Below are 25,301 nucleotides of genomic sequence, written 5' to 3' on the forward strand. Positions count from 1 at the left end.
TTTTGCGCGTCAATCGCACTGGTCTCGCCCTCGAACGCCACTCTACCTAGTATTCGGTGAATTGGAGATCGCGCCCACAATGTGCTCGAATAACGCTAGGGCGGCGTTGAAGACCACCTTCGCCATGTTGACCATCCCTGTTGCTCTGTATGCAGTGGCATGCGCTGCGGGAGCCAGGAAGTAATCGATCTCCCGGAATCGTTGGCAAGAAGCAGGTCGCGGCATCGACACGGGCAATGGCGACAGGCTGGATCCGACTCCCCACACTCAAAGAGGGCGGTAGTATGGCTTACGCTTGATCATTGAAATGCTTCCAGAGGCGCGGCCAGAACTAAATGCGTCGGAGTAAAAGTGTTGAATACCTGTGTGTGAGTCACACGGCAGTGTTGTGTCTGCAAAGTAGCGGTGCCATCGAGACATGTGCTGGCTCTGAGCGATTGGCGAACGTCATCTTTTATTACATTTGCGGCTGAGCTAGCTGCAGTCTGTTGTCCGCTTCAAACCATACGCACCTCTTCCATCGCATAGAGCGGTTTCACGAAGGGCGTCACTGTCGCTTCCAGTAACTGCGAAGCGCTGTCCATTGTACTGTTCACTTGTTGGTAATGAATGGTCAATACATGCCTGAGCACCTTCTTCCTTATAGCGGCCTGATTCGGAAACTCAGCAACTGTCTTCATGGGGCTCCTTCGAATAGAAAAGGGAGTTCTTTTTTCACCCCTGAATACATTGTCGACCTTTGTTCTCCCTTGTCAACCCGGCACACGCAAGATTGACCAGGTGCGGTTGTTTTCGACGTAAGTCGTGGGGATTTCAGTAGGGGGTTAACGCGTACTTGGTCATTCACGGGGACCACCCCTTGTGTAAGTGTCGAGCTTCCGAAGTGATAACTCGTGATGCCATTTTAACTGCTCTTCATTGTTCGCCAGGCTGAAATAGACGTTCCTAAGTTTAGATGTGTAGTTCTATTGATTGAAGGTGGCAGCGCTTTCATCATGAGTTATCCATGTACCTGAAGCTGCAGCACAGGAAAACTTGGGCATCCGTAGATTATTAAGTACGTAGTGGCTTTCCAATGCATTGCCCACAATGGTTGAAGCGTTCGGAACCGCCTTGGCTTCCTGAGCCCATCCAATAATCCGGGGGTGCTCCCAAATTACAGTATTGTTAACTCATCCAGAGCAGTTGTTACTGTTCCCTGGAGGAGTCTGATGCATTGGTGATAGTTGCCCAGTTTGTACACCAGTGTTTTCACTTAGGATTTATATACATAAAGGGTGAAATTTAATGCAAGAAGCTGGCTCAGTGCTGCCGATAAGTTATTGAGGACCTAGACTTCAGCAGGAGCGCAACGTTTTCATATTTCTGACATTGAAGCAGCGCACTTACATCTCGCACGTACACGTACACATAGAAAGGACATACACAGGCGCTGGACTGTAACTACTCTTTTATCGTTCAAAGACCCATCTTTTGTAGTGTCCCTTGAAAAGCGCACGTACTCTGATGGCAGAGAGTCATGACGAGAGCCTCACCTTTCTTGCGTGTGTGTTTTACTCTGGCTGTCGTCACGACTTTCTGCCATCAGAGCACGTGCGCTCATCAAGGGACGCTACAAAAGATGGGACTTTGAACAATAAAACAGTAGTTGCAGTCCAGCACCTGTGTATGTCCTTTCTATGTGTATGTGCACGTGTCAGATGTAAGCGCGCTGCTTCAATATCCTGGCTCAGGCAGCATCGATGGCGATCCCCCTCGCGCTCAGGAGGACCGTGGTTCGAATCCCGGTGCCGCGCAATTTTCTACCGGATTAAAGAAAAGAAAAAGAAACCGCGTGTCGATAAAATAGCATAAACAGGCCTGGAGTGCAGCCTGATCGTGGTGACCAGAACCGGTAACGCACTCCCTCACCACCGCAGGATTCGCCACCCTGGTGCAGTACTTTGTCACAACCTCCTATATGAATACAACAATCAAGCCACGGCCCTCAGACCCCAGCAGCTGCGAAGCAACTGACCAGGCTGTTGGCCAGACCTGAGAGGCAGCAGAGGGTGCTAAGAATCTCTAGATCCGGACAGGCTGCCATTCGAATTGGAACCTGTCTACGTTTAACGCTAAAACGTTATCTAATGAGGCGAGTCTAGCACTGCTATTGGAGGAATTCGCGGGCAGTAAATGGGATATCTTATATCTCAGTGAGGTTAGGAGGACAAATGAAGCATATACAATGCTAACAATTGCGCATGTCCTGTGCTACCGGGGCTTAGCGGAGAGCCTAGAACTAGGAGTCGGATTGCTGATCAATAATGATATAGCTGGTAACGTACAGGAATTCTATAGCATTAACGAGAGGGTGGCAGGTCTTGTGAAACCTAATCAGAGGTACAAATTGAAGGTCGTACAGGTCTACGCGCCTACCTCCAGTCATGATGACCAGAAAGTAGAAAGCTTCTATGAAGACGTGGAATTGGCGATGGGTAAAGTCAAAACAAAGTGCACTATACTGATGGGCGACCTGAATGCCAGGGTAGGCAAGAAGCACGCTGGAGACAAATCAGTGGGGGAATAGGGCATGGGCTCTAGGTATAGCAGGGGAGATATTAGTAGAGATCGCAGAGCGGAATAATTTGCGGCTATTGAATACTTTCTTCCGCAAGCGGGATAACCATAAGTTGACGTGGAGGAGCCCGAATGGCGAGACTAGAAATGAAACAGACCTCATACTCTGCGCTAACTCTGGCATCATACAAGATGTGGACGTACTCGACAAGGTGCGCTGCAGTGACCATAGGATGGTAAGATGCCGAATTAGCCTAGACTTGAGGAAGCAACACAAGAAACTGGTAGAAAAGAAGCCGATCAATGAGTTAGCAGTAAGAGGGAAAATAGAGGAATTCCGGTTCAATCTACAGAAAAGGTATTCGGATTTAGCTCAGGAAGTGGACTTTAGTGTTGAAGCAATGAACAACAATCATATGGCCAACATTCAGGATTGTGCAATAAAAGTCGGTGCTAACTTCGTTAGGCAGGATACCGGGGAGCTATTGGAGGAGACGAAAGATCTGATCAAGAAACGCCAATCTATGAAAGCTTCTAACCCTACAGCTAGAACAGAACTGGCAGACCTTTCCAAGTTAATTAACAAGCGTAAGATAGCTGACATAAGGAAGGATAATATGGATAGAATCGAGCACGTTCTCAGGAATGGAGGAAGCCTAAAAGGAGTGGAGAAGAAACAAGGAATAGACAAGAATCAGCTGTCTGCGTTAACAGAGAAATCTGGCAATATCATTACTAATATAGATAAGGTAGTTCAAATGGCTGAGAAGTTCTATAGAGATTTATACAGTGCCAGTGGCACCCACGATGACAATGGAAGAGGCAATAGGCTAGAGGAATTTGGCATCCGACAAGTAACGCGGGAAGAAGTAAAGAAAGCCTTAGGAGCTATGCAAAGGGGGAAGACAGCTGGGGAGGATAGGGGGCAGATTGTTCTAGAAAAACTGGCCATCCTGTATACGCAATGCCTCATGATGTCGAAAGTACCGGAATCTTTGAAGAACGCCAACATAATCTAGATCCACAAGAAAGGGAACGCCAAAGACAAAAAATTGCAGACTGATCACCTATCCCATCAGTATCTTCTAATCATATTTCTGGTTCTTCATGCGCTGCCCAATGGTCAAACTGGAAATAGTTGCAAACTAATCAGAAGGTGCCTTTTGATTCCATGTCCTAATCGTGAACAAATACCAGTGCACATTAATTTGACTAGCGGACGCAGTCCCAACACTTATCACGGTAAATGAAGATCCAGATGACTCAGCTAGCTTATCACCTTTAATGATTGCCTCTTCCTTGTCTCAAGTTGTAGTGCTACGGCTTCAAAGCGAATGAAAGAGCATTTCCCTCTGATGGACTCCTGGTTGGACGCCCCCAGAAAATGCACTTCCAATCCTTCAGTCAGACGTGTCGGCAACCGCTGGAAATCACTCCACTGCGTTGCGTTTGAAGACTCACCAAAGGCAGCTGCTTCATCTCAGGACGTAAGACTTTATATGATCAAGATGCGCAAGATTTTACTGCCTCATGGATAGGCCTAGGTAACACAATACGAGGTTGCAATATTCTTCCGGCGGAGTACAATAATGCAGCAGTACTACCCTAACAGTCACCTTCCTACTAATATATTCGAAGTGCCCTGGCGGCAATCACCATCCACCGGCTCACATCGTGCACGCAATTCTCCGCCTTGCATGAACGTGTTGATCAAAGTCATAACAATTTGCGGAACACCAGAAGATACTAGATTGTCCAATACCTGAACGATGTTTTGCGCAATAGTCTTTCTCACAGTGCGTAACATCCACAAAAAATAATTCATAAGGTCCACTGCAAAGCCTCCATTCAGGCTTCAAATTACCTTGTATAAGCGACAGAATGCGTCGCAGGACCGACGAAGGGAGCCCATCTCCAAAAATACCTGCATTGATGGCCTGTGCGAGGAGAGCATATGTGGGGTCTGGCCATAACAAAGACCTCAGTCCTGGCGGGAAGTTCATAGCAGGAATCATGTCCACACGTTTTGAAGGCCTTGCGACTATGAGGCATTTGTCGGGCTGTGCATGACTGCCACCCGACGACCCCGGTCAAACGACTTGGCGAAGTAACCAATGTACCCCTCATATTAAGGACTTCGGGTAAGAACTGTTATGGCCAGTGGATTAGACATATGAGAATTGCCACTGAATGAACACCCGACAAATTACAAGAGCAAAGGTAGCATCCGCAGAAGAGCAACTGCGGAATCAGGAACGCCAGCGGGCGCAGGGTGGCACGATGTGGTCCAAAGCCTTGAGTTCAGGCCCTGAACCGACAGCATTGAACCTCAGCGCCCGTTCCCGAGTTCACGTGGATATGGAGTTTCTTCGCTGGCCTCTGAATCCGCGATGCCTAGGTTTGGCGCTGCGTCTAAGCTCCTCAAATGGTGTTCTAAGGAATCGCGGGAGCGACATGTTGGCGCGACAACGCAGGGGAGGAAACAGCTGTCGCGCAGCAGAAGCAGCGTACTAGCACCTATCAGGTGCCTCACAACATGCTCGATTGAACTTGAGTATTGACACAGGTGTTGCAAGTGTCGCACGTGAATAGTGCGCTACACGCGACTGGAGGAAAACTGTCGGCGTTTGTCTGAGCTAACTCAAAGGATTAGACAGACTTAGTCGGACGCTTAATGCTCAGGACAGCCTATTCATCACTGTGTGCAATTCAAACAGCATCGCAGTTAGAAAGGTAATACGCCTCGAGTGCCCATAGATCTAATTGTTATCGCATGAAAAGGGGTAATGCACAGCTATATAAAAAAGAAATGTAACCAGGCTTACATGTTAGCTAGTGTACTATGCGCAGCCGAAACTGGATTGTACCAAAGTTTATATTGAGAAAGGCTGCAAATTCTTTCTGAGAAGTTTCATTTGAAAACTGATCCTGTTCCTACCAAACGAACCAAACAAATAAGAGCCCCCTGTAATCTCAATGACTCGCGTATATTACACTGACTGGCTTCATGGGAACGGCTAAAGTCTCACATAGTGCTTATATACAATAAGAGCGCCACATTTTACTGACATTCAGCACCGTGTCTTTCATTCCAATTCCTTGTAAAAATCATGAAATTCAAGAACACTAACTTCCTTTTTTTTCTGCGTGTCTTTACTTACATTGCATCGCAAGATAGGATTTAAACGATTTGTAGTATTCGTAATAACTTCAACTAATTAGAAATAAACTGTCTGGCGTAAACTTCTTGTAATAGTGCTGGTAAAAGATCGTGGAGATTTCGAACAGCGATTATAACAGATGCTATACATCTTTCATTTTCGCTCGAATATCTGGGTTTTTCCAGTCCGCTTTCCATCTTTACATTCATATATACAGGGGCTTTCAAGCAGTTCGTATTACTGTCACGAAGGAACAAAGATTAAGCACTGTAACTCGAGCGACAGTTTAACCTGAGCACGCACACAAGCTAGCCGGCTTCACATTTCTTCAACAGTGGCTTGCCGGCCAACAAGAGCTAGAGCTTCCACTTAAAGAATAACTTGTCTTTCACCATCAAATCACGGTCGAACACTCCGTTCGCCGCCGTCTTGGCATGACCGACTGCCCTGGAATTGTGTGAGACATTCAAGAAGAGTATGATAAGCTAGGCAACTGTTACTGCACACCGCCACCAGTTTCACATGAATCTGCCTGGCAATGTATCTTCTCAAATATAGGAATGGGATCACTGCTTTGCCTGCCACCAACTTTCGCGATGAACGTTGGTATTTTTGTTTTCACGGCCTAGCAGTGTTCCTTGATGTAATACGGAAAGCAGCATTGAAATTACGCTGAATCTAGAGTGACCTGCGGTCAATTTGGTGCCTATTATATAAGCCTGTTTAAAATTTTAGCCCCAATCAAGCGAATTTTATTAACGTTTTGGGAAAGCCCTTATGTTATTCGGATGGCGGTGAACGTTGGTTATATCGGGAGTGGCAGGCCAGAATTGGCGGTTGAATTAAGAAGCAGCGAACAGAACAGGACAGGAGAACTCGAACCACTATTACATTTTATTATGTTCTCAGGCGATGGTTGTGCTGTTGCACTTGGTCGTGTTCAACTTGCTACACGACCTGTCACACCTTGAAATTTGTGCTATGCAGTATCATGTCACTCAGCGTTTCGCATGGCCAGGAAAAAAGAAGTACGTACGTGCTTAGATGCGCAGCTGCCTCACTTGCCAGCAGTCCAGGGTCCTCCGTGATGTTGCGCCACCTTATCAGCATTCCGCTTCACAGCTAGCGTTTCGACAGGATTCACGTGAATATCCTGGGACCGTGGCCTCCATCTAACATCAAAACGTACCCGTTTCACGCGGGCGTCTGAAGCGTGCATGCTACCTGACAGCCGAAGCGATCCTATCACTTGTGCATGAAGCATGTCGCTGAAGTCTGGGTGTCTCGGTGCTATGTCCATTCTAACGTCGCAACCAATCGCAGAGGTCAGTTCGAGTCGTCACTTTTCACCAATCTCGCGATGCCCCTCGACTCATTGCGAATTCGCACGACGGTGCACCACCACCCCATTGCTAATGGCAGGGTAGAGCGATTACAACGCACCTTGAAAATCTATCTCAAGGCCAAACCAAACAGCATGCAGTGCGCCGCGTTCCCTTCTCTTGCCTTGCGGAGACTTGGGACTACGCTCAAACAAAGTTTGCAGTGCACACTGATAGAACTAATCATTGCCTCGCACCTCCTCCTTGACGGCAAGTTCGTATAATTTGCCACCCTACCTTGAAGCCCAGACTCAGCAGACCACCTCTTTGAGCTTCCAATCTTGTCGATGCCCTACACCAACTGCTCCTCACACGCAAATACACAGTTTGTCAGATGTCTCGCGGAAATGGCAGACGTGGGCTAAATGTTTTGTTCACCGAGACTTCGTACGACAACCCTTGCAACCTTCATTAATAGTCCTTACTACGTGTTTCACTACGCACCCAAGGCCTTCAACTTCGACATTACCGAGCACAAGGACGCAATCCCCGTTTACAGGTTTTGCCCTGCTCAACCAGAACGAAGTTATCCCTGCGCGGTTTCACCCCGGAGAACACTCACTCAATCTGCTACACTTTTACACCTAGTGCCAAACGGGCATCGTTCAGGCTCCCGACAGTATCAGGACGCCTTCATTAACGGGAGGATCACCGCGCAGCATACGACACGCGAACCTCGGACAGCGACGACTTAGAACGCTCTCTTCTCGTGACTGCGCAGCACTAGAAGGGAGTGTCTCCTTGATTCAAGGCGATCAGGTTTACAGAGACATCTTTTTAGGTTTTCTTGGTGTGAGGAAAAAGCTGTGGCGTCGGTAGGACATGTCACCGTAGTGGGTGAACTATATTCTTGAGCCACAGTGCATTCCGCTGCACATTGACGATGGCCATTTCTTGTCCTCGATGGAAGGGACTTATTTGTGGCAAGCTTTTCCATTCCTACGCTAACGCCCAAACAGATGCCACGTCAATTACTTGTGCTATGCACGTTGGTTCATGCTTAGTTTTCTGCGCCATAACGAGAACGATTATGAAGTAAAAACATGACAGGAAAGAAGCTTGTACCGGCCCTAATGTTACACATTTTTTCGGGAGCTCTAGCAAAAAAAAAAAAAAACGGCGCGACTTATTTCTTCGACACTACTGGAGAGAGCTTCAACGGTACACCGGAGTCGATCAATGTACGCAGCACTTCTAATGAATACCATGGCGGTAGATGGAAAGATAAGTATGAGGAGAAGGGCGAAAGTAGAAGAACCTTGTGAAAATATGCCCGTTTAATTGCCAGATTGGAGAAGTTCTGCGAATGTATTGCTTGGCAAATAACTGAAAGAAAAGATTCTTGAATCTGGTTTGTATGACTTGGTAAAAATGTAGAATTGCGCCCGACAGTAAGCGTTGTTGTTTTCCGTTGGAAAAATTATCTTGTGCAGCAGTAGGTTCTTCGAATTGCAAAATTTTGGAATAGTATATATTGGTAAAAATATAGAAAAAGAAAGCAACGAGTCTGAATAATGAATCGAATATTTTCAGTTTTCTAAAAGAAGGCGATAAAAATAATTGAACGCAGAGTGGTGAAAACACACATAGTTCATTTCATTCATGTATGTAAGATAAATGGCAACTGGACGTCGGCGTAAAAGAGGAATTCGTAAATGAGAACAACAGCTCGCAGTTACCCAGTGACCATAAGAATAAAAGTAATGAAAAAAGAAGCAGTACATCGCGAAATGCATGTGTTTTTTCTCATTGTTTGCAGGAAGGAAGCTTGATACATATATGCGGGCTGCCCCACTTACCTTCATTCATTCATTCACAAAACTTTATTAGTGTCCTGAAGCCTGGTCTTTTCAGACCGAGGCGGGCTGCGTCCACGTCGGCACCGCCAGGCCGAGCCTTGTGGCGTCATCGTGGACCCTCGGGACAGCCCGTAGTTGATCTTGATAAGAAGACCTTGATATAATCTTGTGCCAGTAAAGCCATTTTTCTTCGGGGTCGGCGAGAGTCGCGGGACAGCCCGCGAGCATGTGTCTGATGTCAAAGTTGCCATCGCAGACGTTACATTCTTTCCTAATTTCTCCTTCGGGGTGAATTTTATTTATGAAATGCGGAGTGGGGTACGTCCCGGTTTGCAGTAAACGTAGCGTGACTGCCTGAGCCCTGTTCAATCTTACGTGTGGCAGTGGGAATTGCCTACGCCTCAAGTAGTAATATTTAGTAATGTCGTTGTATGTTAGTAAGTGATCTTTATGCTCCCCGGAATGGTAGTGGGCGCCGGTTCGGGTTCTGACCGGCACGGCAAGCAAGTCCTCGTGCCAGGTCGTTCGTAACCTCGTTGAGGTTGGGCCGGGTCTCGTCCACTTGTCCCATATGTGCAGGAAACCATCGGATTTCAGTTTTGATAGCTTCGACCTTGTCGATAATTTTAGCCGCAGTCCCAGCTACATCGCCTTTGTCAAAGCTCATAATTGCTGCTTTGGAATCGCTATAGATGAAAGACCACTTACGGTTCCTGATGGCTAGAGCAATCCCGGCTTGCTCCGCCACCGTGGAATCCTTAGTGAAGATGGTGATGGCGTCCCGTACATCGCCCCGGCTGTCGACCACCACGGCGGTGTAGGCCTCTTTGCCTTTGACCCAGGCAGCGTCTACAAGGGCTGCCTGTTGTCCTAGCTGTTCAATTTCTTTCAACAAAGCTTTCGCTCTCGCTTTTCTCCTGCTGACCTTGTGTTCCGGGTGCATATTTCTCGGGAGGGGGGTGGTTCTGATCGAGTCTCTAAGGTTCGCGCTCAATTCTACCTCGGATTCCTTCGGGTTCATCAATCTATTGGGGTCTGTCCCTATGGCTTTGAGTATCAGCCTGCCCGCTCGCGTTTTCGTCAGTCTTTCCTGCTGCGCCATCTGTTGCGCTTCCGCCATCTCTTCTGTTGTATTGTGCACGCCTAGGTTCATGAGCTTCACGTTCGAGGTGCTGATGGGTATACCTAGGGTAGCCTTCACTAACTTTCTGATCATAGTGTTTAGCTTGTTCAGCTCGGCGTGCGACCATTTAAATAGACCTGCCACGTAGGTGAAGTGACAGAGAGCGAAGGAGTGCACTAGCCTTAGAGCGCTGTCCTCACCCAGGCCTCTGTGTCTGTTGCTGATTCTCCTTAGTAACTTGTTGACTTGGTCCGTCTTATTTGAAAGGTGTTGAATGGCATTGAGGTTGGTACCTCCCGCTGATATATTCAAGCCTAAAACTCTAATCTTTCCCACCTGCTTGATCGCGGATCCGTCGTGACAGCGTAAGATAATCTTGGGTTCCTCCCCGGGGACGTAGCCCCTGGGTCTTCGACCCTTGCGCGGATGTTTTAGGACCAAAATCTCCGACTTTGCCACCGAATAGTTGAGTCCCATCTCGCCTAGCGTGCTTTCCACGGCGTGTATGCTCTCCTGCAGTCTGGTCTCCGTTTGGCCTACGTTACCGTTGGCGCTCCATATGGTTATGTCATCTGCGTATATTGCAAAGTGTATACCTTCTATACTCTCTAGTTTACTCGCGACTCTGGTCATTGCTAGATTAAATAACATGGGCGAAAGTACGGCCCCTTGCGGGGTGCCCCTGTTTCCTAGGTTCATCACCTTCGATTTTAGTTCTCCTAGCGTGAGGCTCGCTTGCCTACCGCCCAGAAACGCCTTGACTACGCTGTATAGCCTGTCGCCCAACCCCAGCTCGGACAGGACCTCGAGGATGGCCTTGTGCTCTATGCGATCAAAAGTGTTTTCGACGTCTAATCCCAGAATCGCTCTCGCGTGCACCGGGCTAACGTGTATGAGCTGGTGTTTGATCAGGAGCATGGCGTCCTGAGTCGATAGTCCGGGGCGGAAACCAATCATGTTATACGGGAGTATGTCATTTTGCTCGACGTATCTAGTGAGTCTGTTAAGAATGACGTGTTCCATAGCTTTACCTATGCACGATGTAAGCGAGATTGGACGTAGGTTATCCAGATGGAGCGGTTCACCCGGTTTTGGTATGAGGATGGTGTTGGCCATCTTGCATTCCTCTGGATAGTCTCCCTTTCTCCACAACTCGGTGAAATGATCCGTCAAGAAAGTGATCGACTCATAGTCTAGATTCATTAAGAGTTTATGGTAATACCGTCGGGTCCGGCTGCCGATCTACTAGAAAGACCATGGAGGGCGGCCCGTACCTCACCCTCGGTGAAATCGAGGTCCATTTCCTCGCACGATCCTCCCATATACTCTGCGCGTTCGTCGCTATCGCCCGGTTGTTTGAGCGGGAGATATTTGTCCGCGAGGTGTCTCTTGACTACCTCCTGAGTTGTGTACTGGCTGACTTGATGTACCAGTTTTGCAATTGCAGTTCTCTTGTTTGACTTAGTGTCGCTCTCGTTCAATAGGTCTTTGAGGATGTTCCAACTGCCTCCATGTTTGATTCTGCGGCCTGCCAAGTGGCAAACTTCGTCCCACTGCTGTTTCACGAGCGTTCTCGAATGCTCCTCGATCTGTCTGTTTAGCAACGCTGTCTTTTTCCTGAGCTTTCGGTTCAGTCTTTGCGTTTTCCATCTTTGCAGGATGGATTGTTTGGCCTCGATCAGATGCGCGAGCCTACTGTCTATGCTCTCTATGTTTTCTTCGGTCTTAATTTCTTTAGTGGCCTCCCTGAGGTCCTCTTTGAGCTGGTTGATCCAGGTCTGGAAGGACTGTCTGCCCGCTTCTATCGGTTCCGATTGTAGTCTCTTCGCTCTAACTTTCCTAAAAAGGTCCCAGTCCGTGCACCAAAAGGTTCTAGTCGCATGTTTCGGCATACCTATACCTATGTGTATGATATAGTGGTCGCTGCCTAGATCGGTGCCCGAGTTTTCCCAACTAGCTTGTTTCGAGCTGTTGACAAAAGTTATGTCGGGTGTAGAGTCCCTGCACGTGGACGTGCCACAGCGGGTGGGGAAACCCGGATCAGTGATCAGGCGCAGTCCCAGGTCCGTGGCGAGGTCCCTATAAACCCTCACCTTTCTTTGTATTCCAAGCGAATCCCCACGCTTGGTAGGGGGCAGTAAAGTCCCCTGCGATGATGAGCGAGGAGCTCTTTGCGACTGCGAGTGCCTTGTTGAAAAGTGCCCTAAAGCTTTGTTTCTTGTAGGTGGGACTGCTATAAATGTTTAGGCAGACGATACGCTGCGCCCTGCCCTTGTGCCTTTTCAGTACGACTTCTACTAGGATATACTCGATTTTACTCAATCCGAGATGGATATCGTGTTCAATAAAGGGCAGCTTTTTGTCAACGAGGGTGGCCAATCCCCTCCCGCAATCTTTATGTCTACATACCGATTTGTACCCGGTTAGCTTTTCTTCGTCCGCTAAAGTTTCCTGCAGCATAATTACTATTGGTTTGACCCCCATCGATCTAATTAATTGGCGCAGCGATGCCTTTTTTTGTGGAATCCGCGGCAATTCCACTGCCACACACTAAAACTGTGGGCGCTATCCATGATTATTGAATGGGTTAATTTTGCTGTTACCTGCGATCGATCCCTTTGGAGCGCCCACTGACGTTCCAGAGAGCGATTTTACACTTTCTGATTCTGACGGCAAGAATTCGTCGTCGTCGCATCTCGTTTCGAGTTTCTGGAATCACTGTTCGGCCGTTAACCTGCATTTCCATAATTTATCCACTTTAAAGCTAGTCCTTTCCGTCGTCTCTCTAATTTCTTTGACTACCTCATTCAGCTCGCTGAGGACTGAGAAAACCGAGTCAGTTTCGGGGCTTACTGCTCTTTTTTTCGGGGCGGGGAAGTTATCTACCACGCTTGGTTCGTTGCTTTGACTTACTGGTCTGGCTACTGCTATGCTGGCAGGGCTCGGCTGTGCCTTCTTTTTCAGTTCTGCTGCCTATTTGGCCAGCTCTTCATTAGCTTTACGCAAAGAGTTTACCTCCCTAATGAGCTGTTCTATTCTGGCATCATTGCTTTCAGTCACCGCCGGCGTAATGGCGCCACCGACGATTCTCACCGTACCTTTGGCTTTCTCCGCCCAGGCGGTCCCGACTGTCGGCTTGGCACCAGGTGTTCCATCTTCTAAGCGCGCCTGAGCTCCTCCCGACTTGGAGCGGCTTCTCTCCCTCGCGGCCGATCGCGACCGGGCGCGTTCCCTTTGCACCTGCGCCCCTTCCGACTTGGAACGGCTTCTCTCCCTCGTGGCCGATCGTGACCGGGCGCGTTCCCTTCGGCGAGCTCTTACCACATAGGGTGTTTGAAATCTCTGCTTGCACGCCTTCTCTCCGGTGGGATGGTCTCCTCCACAGAACTTGCACTTGGGCGTGCAAACGTGGTCCGCTCGTGGGTTGGGGGCTCCACACCCTCTACACTGAACAGAGTCCGGCGTGGGGCACACGTCCGAGCGGTGTCCTACCCTACCACAAGTAAAGCACACATCAAATTGTTTCCTGTAGAGATAACATCTCAACAAGGTCGGCCCGTAGCGCACAAAGTTTGGCACTCTCAGTCCGTCGAAGAGGACGATGGCTGAGCCCGACGTCTTGATGCGCTTGGCGGCCAAAGCGAGCGGGTTGCGCTCATGCACGATATTTCTTGTGATAGTGGAGTGGGAGTCCCTGATGTCGACTTGTATAATCACCCCTTTGCACGTGGCGTGCGGAGCCGTCTCGTACGCATTGACTTCGTACTCCGTTTCCACGATTTTGAAGGACTTGATTCTCACGGACATTGCCGCATGGTCTGGTTCAGGCGTGCTCACCACGACGATATTTTGTGTGAAGTTGGGACACACCATGTCTTCACTTGCTTGCTCTGCCGTTAGGCCTGAAGCCTCGACCACTGCAGTTCCAATAGCGGTGGTACTTACTTTGCTCAAATTTAGTCCTCCTCGTGGCCTGATTATAATCTTCCGATGCTCCTCGGGCAGTTGGGGCATCCTTGAGGCCTTGACTTGATCGAGCCGGTGTGATCGAGCCGGTGAGGCGAAACTTGATCGAGCCGGTATTGGTGGCGGGTCCCTTGCTGCCGCCGGTAGCGGCGTCCCCGCCGGACGCTTGCGAGGTACTTGGCGTCGCGTTCGCCGCGTTGCTGCTCTTCTTTCCAGCACGGGATCGTGCTGGAACATTAAATATATGCATTAAATATATGCAACTGCCACGTGGCTGAACTGAATAAAGGTAATGTTGTTTGTCGTCGCTTGGAGATACTCAAATTGTTTTTCGTTCAGCCTCATTAGCTAATTAGTCCTAATTATTTATTATCTTCTCAAATAATTTATTTACATAAAAAATGTCAAAATGTAAACTATAGAGCGACATCAAAAACTCCCGATACAGATATCTGTTGCTCAATACGTGCTACATAAAAGTGCTTTTCCGAGCGTGAAAGCAGCCCGCGAATACAGGCAAAGCGCTTCGAGTGGCCTGTCATGCGGTAATTTTGCTTGCATCTGCGGAATTCCTTCAGGCTCGGAAAAACACTTTAATGTAGGACGTATTGAGCAACAGAAAGCTGTATAGGTAGTTTTTCCTGTTGCTCTCCAATTTTCCCGCTGACGCTTTTGACCTAATTATAGTATTTGTTAAGTTGGTTAATAAAAAAATTAAGTAATAATGTTGCATGAAAAAATAATGTGAGCATCCCCAAGCGACGGCAAACCACATTACCTTGGATCTGTCCAGCTACGTTGCATTCGCATATCTTTATGGCTTAGCTAAAGTTACGAGGGACACCAAATATAACAGTGGTGTGGTGATTAGGACTGTTCGGCACTTTCGCTAGTGCGCAGTGATGCGGAAGAAAGACAGAGAGTCATTTATGTGCGTTTATAAAACTCCGAGCAACCTATAAAATATGAATATGTACAGAGAGTTGATGACAGCGTAACTGCAGTCAGTGTGTCCACGGGCTGAAACAGTCCCGCGTTGCGAGGCTCACAGTTCGGTCGTCAGCGCACCGTGCGGCCACCCGTGTTGGAGCTGGCCGCGACGACCACGCACTCAGGCCCCGTTCAGCACGGTTCTCGGGCGCGGCACGCTCGGAAGCCGCCGCGGCAGCAGCCAGGGGACGCCTTGTTCCACACGTCCTCGATGTCCGGCTCGGAAGCCGCTCGCGACCGATGTGCTACAGTCGCACTTCCAGCACGACCTCGGTGCCCAGCTCGTGCGCCGCTCGCAATCCACGTGCGGCGGTCGCACGTGGGGACCTCGTCTAGCACAGCACCATCTGTGCCAGACTGAAACGCTGCTCAGCACAGCTCAGGTGCGACAGCTCAGGGACCGGCGGCCCACAGGTCCGCCAGCGTCTCGAGTACTGGCAGCAGGGGCCCTGGGACGTCCACGCTCGGCTCCGCGGTCCTCCGCACCTTGCCACGGACGTCTCGCCTGGCAGGAGCCCTCGCCTCGTTCCGCCCAGGAGCTCGGAGCTGCTGCCCGCCTGGATCGAACACCGCGAGCGCGTCCTCGTGCTGCCGTGCTCGTGCACCCGTTGTCTTCCTCGTCGTTCACGGCGCTTGGTGGCCGCTTCGATCTTCTAGGGGCGACTCGCGGCACTTACATATGACAAGTGGATAATGTTTGTGCATACGCAAACAAGGCGAGACTGCTGAATCTGATGCATCGCTTCGTCTACATGATTAAAAAAATGTGTATATTACAGCTAAAAGTAATCATCCTTGTAGAATGAATGCAGTATATTCTGCAGAATTTATCTGTCCCGTACGTTCGCTTAGGAAGTTCTGCCTCATGCAAACAGCTGCAGCTTTTATGAAGCCCCTATAGCGAAATCCAGTGCCACTATGACCCAGTGCGCCGGATTATGGGTCCAGTGCCGCGCGCTGGATACTGCCGCACTGGGCAGGCGTGGCGTACTGAGAGGCGCTGGCTACTCTTGCGAAAAACAGCTCTAGCGCGTTAAATGCGTGGTGCCTGGACACCGTATATATATTTTTTCAATACAGCAAGCAACAAACAGCGTTTTAGTGTAATAAAAAGCACAAAAGTGAAACTGCTCCGACCAGGATTCGATCGTCCATCCTACAGATCAGAAGCCCGGCACTTCACCGCGACGCCACGCCAGCAGACGAACATAAACGGATAACTTACCGTGTCAAAATCGAGAAGCAAGTTTTAGTTTCCCAGAGCTACGTCTGGCACACACATGGTAGAGGCGCTATCGCCAAACAACTAAAACTCACGCATGTACTACAAAGAAAAATTTGCTCTCCGTATTCAGCATCACGCTCGGAAGCGCCACAACATCGATTTTCACTTGCGATTGGTATTTTAGCTTCGAAAAACGTCCTAAATGAACCGCCGACCCGGGACGATGTATGGGCTGTTACTGCCCATTTCGATAGCAGTTTCTTGTTCTTCACGCGATTGATATGCAACGTTTTCTTAGTTCAGTGATGCCTTTCAGTTAACACGTCTGTCTAGTCATATATCTTCGTCAGAGAAGCGCAGGCTAGTGCTGGGAGCCTTCGGCGATAGCACATATACCTGTGTTTATGACGCGTCACATCGGCGGTCATCGCTTCTTGTGCTGGCACTGTAGACATGAAAAAATTCTTTATTTAGAAACACCGATGCAAAAGCTGAAATGTACACTGATCCATCCTTGTTAGACTTCTTGATTCCTGAGCCTAGACGCGCCGATAGCGTGAAGACGGACTCGGCGGATACGCCAGGCCTAAGCTTTGGTCGCAACCGATCTCGGCGCGGGTAGCTGGCGAAAGCTAAAATGTGTGTATTTGAGCCTCACAACGTTTTTTAGTACTATTGGGAAAGTGGAAGCGCACGAATCACCTCAGCTTTGTTATCGGTGCGATAATATCAGTCAGTGATAGGCGTCGAACTCGGGATCCGTTCGCGTGCGTCTGAACGACTTCTGCATTTCATGTCCACTCTACAACACTGCTACAACGACAACAACTCCCAGTCATATGTTACGTGCGAACTACTAAAAAACAAGGCGTCCTCTGCGTTTGCGCGGTTTCGTTGAAGAATTTAGCTATCCGCCCAGTCAAAAGGGAAAATGACAAAAAAAACGAAAGTGATCTTCAATGTCAAATGTCCATTAATAAACAGGGCAGCTCACGCACCTTTATTCGAAGCTGCGGCACGATATAGGGTCTTATGACCACAAGATATAGCGTTATCTAGGGAAGGGACTAGCATCAAGTAATGAAATTGTATAAAGCATTTAATATTCAGCAGCGCTCGTCCTTGCATACTGAAACCAGCGCAGCACAAACACAGCCAGCGCAGTTGCCAGTGCGAACCAGCAAACTGCAGCGAGAACCAGCGCCTGTACAGCGCAAACCAGTGCGCCCCAGCTCTTATCCAGCATTCTCACCGGTGTCAACATGAGTCCCAGCGAGCGCCAGCGTACTCAGTGCGATACAGTGCCAAAAGAAATGCGCTGGTTCCACACTGGAAGACGCTGGTTTTTGCGATATGGATATTATTTGAGAAAAGACCTACCTTACATGGGGCTCTCTCTCTCAAGGCTGGAGAAGTGTTGTCCCTTACATTCATAAAGAAAGGAATAGCTGACAATCTTTATAACTGAATTTTCGAACCCTATAAGAATCGCATAGCAATAGCACTTCGATTAATATTCGAAATTTCGAATACTCAATCGCCTGATGCTGACATTTTTCAGACAATTGGAAAAGATGGACTCGAGAGGATGCAGCCATATTTCGCATACGCATGCCCACTTGGAGAATGCCAGAACGGGACCTGCGTTGCAAATGGAATGAACGAAACCTGCTATAAGAGTGTTTGGCAGCAATAAAACATCATTTGAATGTTTAAAGTTTCAACTTTACAGCACGCGTGCTCTTGGATTCCATTTTTATTTCAATCCTTTCTGCATGCTGTTTGTCTTTACAAACCACGAGTACAAAGCTGATGTCACATCGTTGTTCCGAGATCTGCTCGTGTGAATAGGACTGATTTCCAAAATACATTTAGCCGGCTAATCAACTTGTTGACAGTAGACATGTTGTCTATCATGTGGAGAAAATAAAATATTGTTTGCGATGTGAATATTTGGCTTATGGTAACTTATGGTAAGACTTATGAAGACGTATGGTAACAGAAAAAAAATGTGTTTGATAATCGTTGGGAAGTGAGTGACGACCTTGAACATTCAAATAGAGCCAAAACTGGTTTTCGCGTTATTCTTTTCTTCACACACGAAAAAAAACGACAGACCCCATCTCCTGAGGGAATCGATGTTATGCGAACCAGTGTGTGGGGAGTCTGCCAGCTTAACGAAACGACCATGACATTCCCGAGACCTAGGCGGCTTTTGCTTGGGATAGATGACACGCATGTCATGACATTCATGGCATGACCTATCATTTGTGTTCGTCATACGCTCTTGTCATACTATGTCGATTTTCGTATGTAGGAAATTAACGATACGGCCATGAATGCATCAAGACGTAGGCGGCTGTTTCATGACCTACATGACACACATTTCAAGATATTCATTTCATTACCGATCATTTATTTTCGTTATACACTCTTGCCATTATGTGCCAATTCTGATGCCAATGAAGTTAACGAAGCGACCATGAGAGCAACAAGACGTAGGCGGCTAGACAGGTGCTGTGAAAGTGGCAAATGTTCGCCATGAAATCCTTTGCATTAAAAAAAATATTATTCAAGGAACCTTTACTCCTCTACTCCTTTACAGGCCAATCAGAAAGGGCCCCGAGCCTAAGGGTTGCAAGCCGCTCTCGGATGTTGACATCAATCTAGTTACACGTGATGGCAGCCTCATTCCAAGAGTCGACTCTATCCGTGTGTACTAGGCACGGCCCTTGAATTCATTGGGTCCAACAACCTCACGTTGGCTAGAATCACCCCGAAAATGGAAAATATAGTTAGGCTCATCAACAGGGTCTCTAACAGAAGGGGAGGCTTGAAGTAAGACAATGCGCTCACGTCTTGCACGCCTTCCTTATGACTCACATAATTTATGTAGCAGCTATGCACAATTGGCACACTTCTGAGAAAAAGAAGTTGAACGTCCTCATTGAGAAAAGTATGAAAAGGGTACTGAACATCCCCATGACCGCCAGTACAGAACGACTCTATCGAATGAGAGTATACAATTCATTGGAAGAGATTATCGGGGCCTAGGAATAGGCCCAACTGGCTCGGATGTTCTGCTCTTCGGCGAGCAGAAAAATTCGGGCCATCGTGGGCCTTAACCCACTACTCGCTGAAGAGGGAGGGCATCGAATCACTGACGAGCAAAGAGAAAGCACTTAGGTTGCGCCAATCTCTCCCAAGGCACACCCGCAGCACAAGGGGGGAATGCGTAGGGCCAGGGCGATTATGATCCAGAAGAAGATCAAGTACAAAGGCTAAGCGGTCTGTTTTGTAGATGCGGCTCAATGTGGCCACTCGCCTCACTTTGCTATAGTGGCAATTGATCACAGCCGCCATGCTATTTCGGCAGCCTCGGTGGCTAGCACCACTTCTTCTAAAGCGGAGCAGGCTGCTGTTACTTTGGCTCTTTCGGGCGACAACAGGAACAGCTGGTAATAGAGGAACCGTATGCACACTAAAGCACGTGGTCGATGGAACGATGCGGTTGCTGAAACGCATCACAAATAGGCACAGTAAAATGAAGGAAATCAATACGATTCGCCTGGTACAGGCGTTCGTAAGCAGCCGTATAACATACATCACCTCCTACCTCAAGTAGCAGGCGACCGAACGAACCAACCTAGATCGCCTCATCCGCAATGCGTACAAAGGCGTCATCGGGTCATCAATCAATACTAGCACCGATAAATTGCTCGAGCTGGGGTCGCACAATACGCTAGGCAAGATTAGCAAAGCACACAATGTCGCGCAGCACGGGCATTTGGCAAAAAACAGAACCAGACGACACATCCTCGAGACGCTGGACATGACTACCACTCAGCACAGCTACAAGGTCGGGTATCAACACCGATTCGCCAGCGCATCGGCGTTCCGCCATTGCCTATGAACTCGCACCCGACGCATCGCGTGGGCCGCTACAACAGGCTTACGGAATACCTGGAAAAGAAATACGACAACAGTAAAGAAATGGTTCACACAGACGTGGCCCTTTACAAGCGGTGACGCGGTTTTGTGGTCCCGATCACGGTCCGCGGAGAAACTTGCGTCACGAGCATGACGACATGCATGGAAGAGACAGATGCGGCCGAAGAAGCGGCGATGGCCCTCACGTTAGCCACCACGGACGCCGAGGGGATGATAAGTGACTCGGAGGTGGCGATACGCATTTACGCTAGCAGCCGGATCTCCCGAGAAGTAGCCCGCATTCTCCATTAACGCTGACGTGACTAGCGCAAGAGTAAACACGGGGCACAAAAGGGTGACAAGGACAAGCGCAATGGGGATTCATTGCGCTAGTCACTTCAGCAATGGAATACCAACTAGCCCGGTCTCACAACCTGCTCCATTATCGCGGTGGCAATTGCTGCCACAAAAACCAGTTTCCTCGTACGGATCACCGCCCACAGGGACCCTCCGCTCCCGGGCGACGCGACGGCCCATTCCGCGGCTCGAGGATTTAAATCCCGACGTCCCGCCCACCGCGACAGCGATGTGGGTATCGATGTGGGGTTCTCGCAGGACAACTTTTAGACACATCACGCAACACCACATATTGAACAGATGCAAATACCCATCACCGCACGCTAAACTAAACAAGAGACAGGCGGTTGCCGGGAGGCAACGGCAGACAGACATGTATCCGAGCCCGGATATTCTTTGCCTCTGCTACCCAGAGCTTTATTCATCCGACACGTGTAAAAGGTACGGAGCTAGAGAAACGCTGTAGCACATACAGGGGGATTACACCGGCATGCAAGCATCGAAAGTTTCCCACGAATGGGGTATACAAAGCATACTCCAACCGTGGTGCGCGATGGAATGCGACCCTGCTCAGCCACGACCTCGTTGATCAACTGTGAGCTGTCCCGCACGCCGAGGAAGCTGCGCGTGTCCAAAAACAGCAGACCGTCACATAGGCTGGAGTGCTGCTGGTCCCATCTCAACCAAATCACTGGCAATCTCCAATAGTTTTACCTCACTGGCTCAACTGTCTGAAAGTATCACGCGGCTCTTATCTGCGGCGTGGAATATCCCAAAAGGACTCCAAATTGGAGAAAGCTTTTATTCAGTGTTAGTTTCGTCTATTTTAAGTAGAACGGGTTCCGAAAGTTTCAAGTTTAAATTACTTCGGGTTCTACATGCCGAAACCGCGACGTGACACGCCATAGGCACGCCGTAGTTTCTCCGGTATAATTTGAACCACCTGTGGTTCTTTAACGTGCACCTAAATAAAAGTAAGTGGGTGTTTTCGCATATAGCCCGGGAAAGATGCGGCCGGCGTCACTTCGTGTTTTGCAGCCGAACACCATAGCACTTAGCAACCACGGCGGGTGCTTGAATTTTCTGGATTGTTTAGCAGGACTATAAGTTAGTACTGAAGCGTAATTTTAAACGCGAAGCATTGCCTGGCGAACATTTGCCACTGTGACAATATCTAGCCGCCTACGTGTTGGTACTCTCATGATCGTTTCATTAACTTGGTAGGTATAAAAATTGGCGTAGTATTACAAGACTGCCTGACGAACGTAAATAATCAGTCATGACATAAATATCACAATATGTGCGTCATGTAGGTCTTGAGGCAACCGCTTACGTCTTGGTACTCTCATGGTCGTGTCTTTAAGTTGGTAGGTATGATAGGAATGAACTCGCTCTGTATGACAAGAGCGTAGCATGTACATAAATGATAGGTCATGACATGAATGTCATGACATAGGTGTCATGTAAGTCATGAAACAGACGCCTACGTCTTGGTATTCTCGTGGTCTCTTCGTTGATTTAGTGGGCTCCCGGGACACTGCTTCGCATAAAATCGATTCCCACAAGGAGCGGGATGTGCTGGTATTTTCATGTGGTTACACGGCTTATGTTAGTTTTTCCGAGTATCTTCGATTAAGTAAACGAGGCGACTTGTTTATGTTAGTAAAAGGAGGATCAGTGTGATGGAAACGAGCTTGTTGTTTCCGTTAGGCTCAGGAATATTTTAATAACGACACGGAAGACGAGAGCTCTTTACATGCAACACAGACTTTATACAGACACGCTAACACGATACAGACGATTTACATACACGCGGACAAGAATTCAGAAGTCGCTTGTCCTTCTATAGAAGGATATGCCTAGCACTCATGCATCACGACTCACCGGTGTGCGTCGTCGTTGCAGTGACCATGATGGTTGTCGTTGCGTAGTGCGTCGCTGCGTTGTCGGACGCTTGAAGACAGCTGGTGTGTTGCTTGCGATGGCCACGTCTTATGCCATCATCCTCACGCCGCACATTGTCGCCTCGCGACGTGGAAGCAGGAAAACACCAGGCCGGCAGAACACCAGGCCACTGCTGTAACTGGCGCGTAACGCCTGGCCTGCAACGCCTCGGGCGCTAGAACGTCGGGCTCGGTCGTCAGACAGGTAGATCAGGCGTCCAGGTGGCCAGCAGGAAGCGCTGCACCTGGCCGCTATAAAAGCAGGCCGCAGGTGCACAGGAGAGCTCAGCCACGAGCCGGATCTCGGACCAGGTCAACACGATAGCAGGACACTCGGTCCTGGACACCCGGATTTTTGCACATGGCACAGTGAGGCAATGTATTAATCTTCCTAGACACATATGGACTTGTTTTGGGACGGACACAATATTGTGTGAAGCGCGATAATTTTTCTTTAGTACATTTTAGCCGATTCACTAGTAAAACATTTTTGGTTTCAGGTAGTTGGTTCATTGTGCAAGTATATGGATTGTCACATGCAAAATCCATGTGCATGGAAGGGATAGGTGTAACAGAATAGTGCCTTTCCCAATTTATGATTTGCTTCTTTGTTTGTCTTTTTCGTGCAGTTCCTTGCCTGTACTTATGCTTATGTCGCCTTTGATGCAACATATTCATGACACCTGATTTTGGTTCACATCTGAAGCCATTCTATGCTTTAGTTAGATGAATTTTCAAATAGTTACAATAATTGATCATGGAATTATGTAAGCTGCTCCTCAGAAGTATAGCATACTCACCGCTATGTGAATGAAAAGCTACCATATATGAAAAGAAATGTGATGCACAAGAGTTTAATGCCAATGCTCCTTGCAGTTTTATACTCATTTGCTACACTTTAGATAATATTGTAAATTTAATTTTATTTTTGAACAAGTGTAACGGAAGAATCCTAACAGCACCAGGAAACTACTTTCGTGAGGAGGCCAACCGAATAGCAAATAGGATATGCCTCTGTACCACTTTGAGACCGGGCAGGATATTGCTGCAGAATCACAAGACACTCTTAGAAACAATAGGGTGCAGCCCATACATGAATAATTTTATGTGTAATAAAAGCAAAGGTAGCTAGACCTGCGGCCTTACAAGAGAATATACAACACATTTCTATATGCACTGTACTCTCAGTCAGGCACATCCATACGCTGTACAGGACGTTATCAAATGAGCTGCTGTCTTAGAATATGGCACACAACACACGTTTCTTGCACAAGTTATCTACGTTACCAGCCCAATGCTTGGCAGCTCATCTGGTAACGTCTGCCGTATAAGCGCATGCATTTTGCGCCATAAATGCATTTACTGGCCAGTAATTTGGCGCATATTTCTCTTTCATCGTAATGTCAACACTTTGGGAGGTTGTACACGTTTTTTCTATGTTTAACTTACCATTGTATACATTAGTTTGGAGAAGGTAGAGCCAATTGAAGGTACAGGATAGTTCTACACTGTAATACTGATAAAATTGTAGAGAAAATACTTAGGTTCTATTACTAGATGTTTTGTGAAGTTCATGGGCATGATTATAATCTTATTTTATGTGTTTGTCAGTATGTTTTTCAAATTATTATTCAGTTTGTCTTGTGACTGATGAATAAAAATGTTGACATTTAAAGAGAGAAAATGTTTCATTTGAGTAAATCGGCGACTACAGATTACATGCAATTCACCAAGCATAATATTCAGGAGCTGCTTATGAAGGAATCAAATATTCCCCACATGTAAGTATTGGGAATCCCTTCTAACGTGACCATGGCTCTACATCATGCTTTCACACTATTGAGAAGAGTACCAGCACTCTGTTCTGAAGGAGTACAAGCACTCTATTTGGGGGCGTAGAAACGCTCGTATTGGAGAAGTAGAAGTACTCGGTTTGGAGGAGTAGAAACACTCGGTCTGGGGGAAAGACGGGGAATGCGGGAGATGGAAATTTAAGACGATGAGTAAAGGGTGAAAAAGGTGAATGCAGGAGCCAACGTTTCGACAAGTGGACTTGTCTTCTTCAAGGCTTCAAGAAGACAAGTCCACTTGTCGAAACGTTGGCTCCTGCATTCACCTTGTTGAGGTTTGGCTCATCGTTGGTCTGGGGGAGTACTATTACCCTTGGGAGAGTATTAGCACTCTGCGGAAGTATACTAGCAGTGCTTTGCGGCGGAGTAATAAAACTCAAAGAAGGTCGATCTACTCTCGAAAAGAGAGTGAAATATGGGACAAGCAGATACCCCCTCAAAGAGGGAGCCCGGAACTCTCGTTGTGTTTAGAGTGTACAACGACGAGCCCGTTCACGAGCCTAGCCCCTTTAAACCTGTTGAGCTCTTCATTTGGTCTCGCCCTATGTCACGCGGCTCCTTTCTAGCGAAGTCCTAGATCGACGGCACACGGTACGCATAAACAGCTTGGCTGTAAAACTAGGCACATTTGGGTTCATACGTGGCCAAATTACGCGAAATTACACTAGAATTTGCGATGACAGGCACACGTAGCGATAGCGACAACGGGGAGTGAAATTAAAAAACCAGAAATGTTTGTGTTCATTTCAACTGCTAATAAACTTTTCACGGCAAATCAATGCAAAAAGGTTTTGAATAAGTCCCCTTGGGAATGATTTTTTTTCGGGTTTCATTTTTGTTTCCAGCCAACTCATTCTGCATTATGTATTCTACGCGGTCCGTTTTTGTGTGTGCTCTCTTAGTACGCTTTAGAATCTAGAGTGGATGTAGTTAATAATGTGATTGGGCGCCTGTGAATGTGAACGTGAGTACTAAGTATACATGGGTGGACATAAGTGTGAACGATTGTCAACTAT

At 47.9% G+C, this 25,301-nt stretch overlaps 1 protein-coding gene across 1 annotated transcript in view; it reads left to right on the forward strand.

The window, feature by feature from the left end:
* The window catches only part of LOC129386479 (evasin P467-like), a 105,786-nt gene extending 87,629 nt beyond the window's left edge, over positions 1 to 18,157 (forward strand). The window contains exon 6 of the mRNA XM_055074500.1: positions 17,767 to 18,157. Coding sequence (XP_054930475.1) covers positions 17,767 to 17,901 — 135 coding nt within the window. The 3' untranslated portion in view covers positions 17,902 to 18,157. The remainder of the gene's footprint in view (positions 1 to 17,766) is intronic.
* Positions 18,158 to 25,301: the final 7,144 nt, after the last annotated feature.

Source organism: Dermacentor andersoni, chromosome 3 (genome assembly GCF_023375885.2).
Source record: "Dermacentor andersoni chromosome 3, qqDerAnde1_hic_scaffold, whole genome shotgun sequence".
Classification (NCBI taxonomy): domain Eukaryota; kingdom Metazoa; phylum Arthropoda; class Arachnida; order Ixodida; family Ixodidae; genus Dermacentor; species Dermacentor andersoni.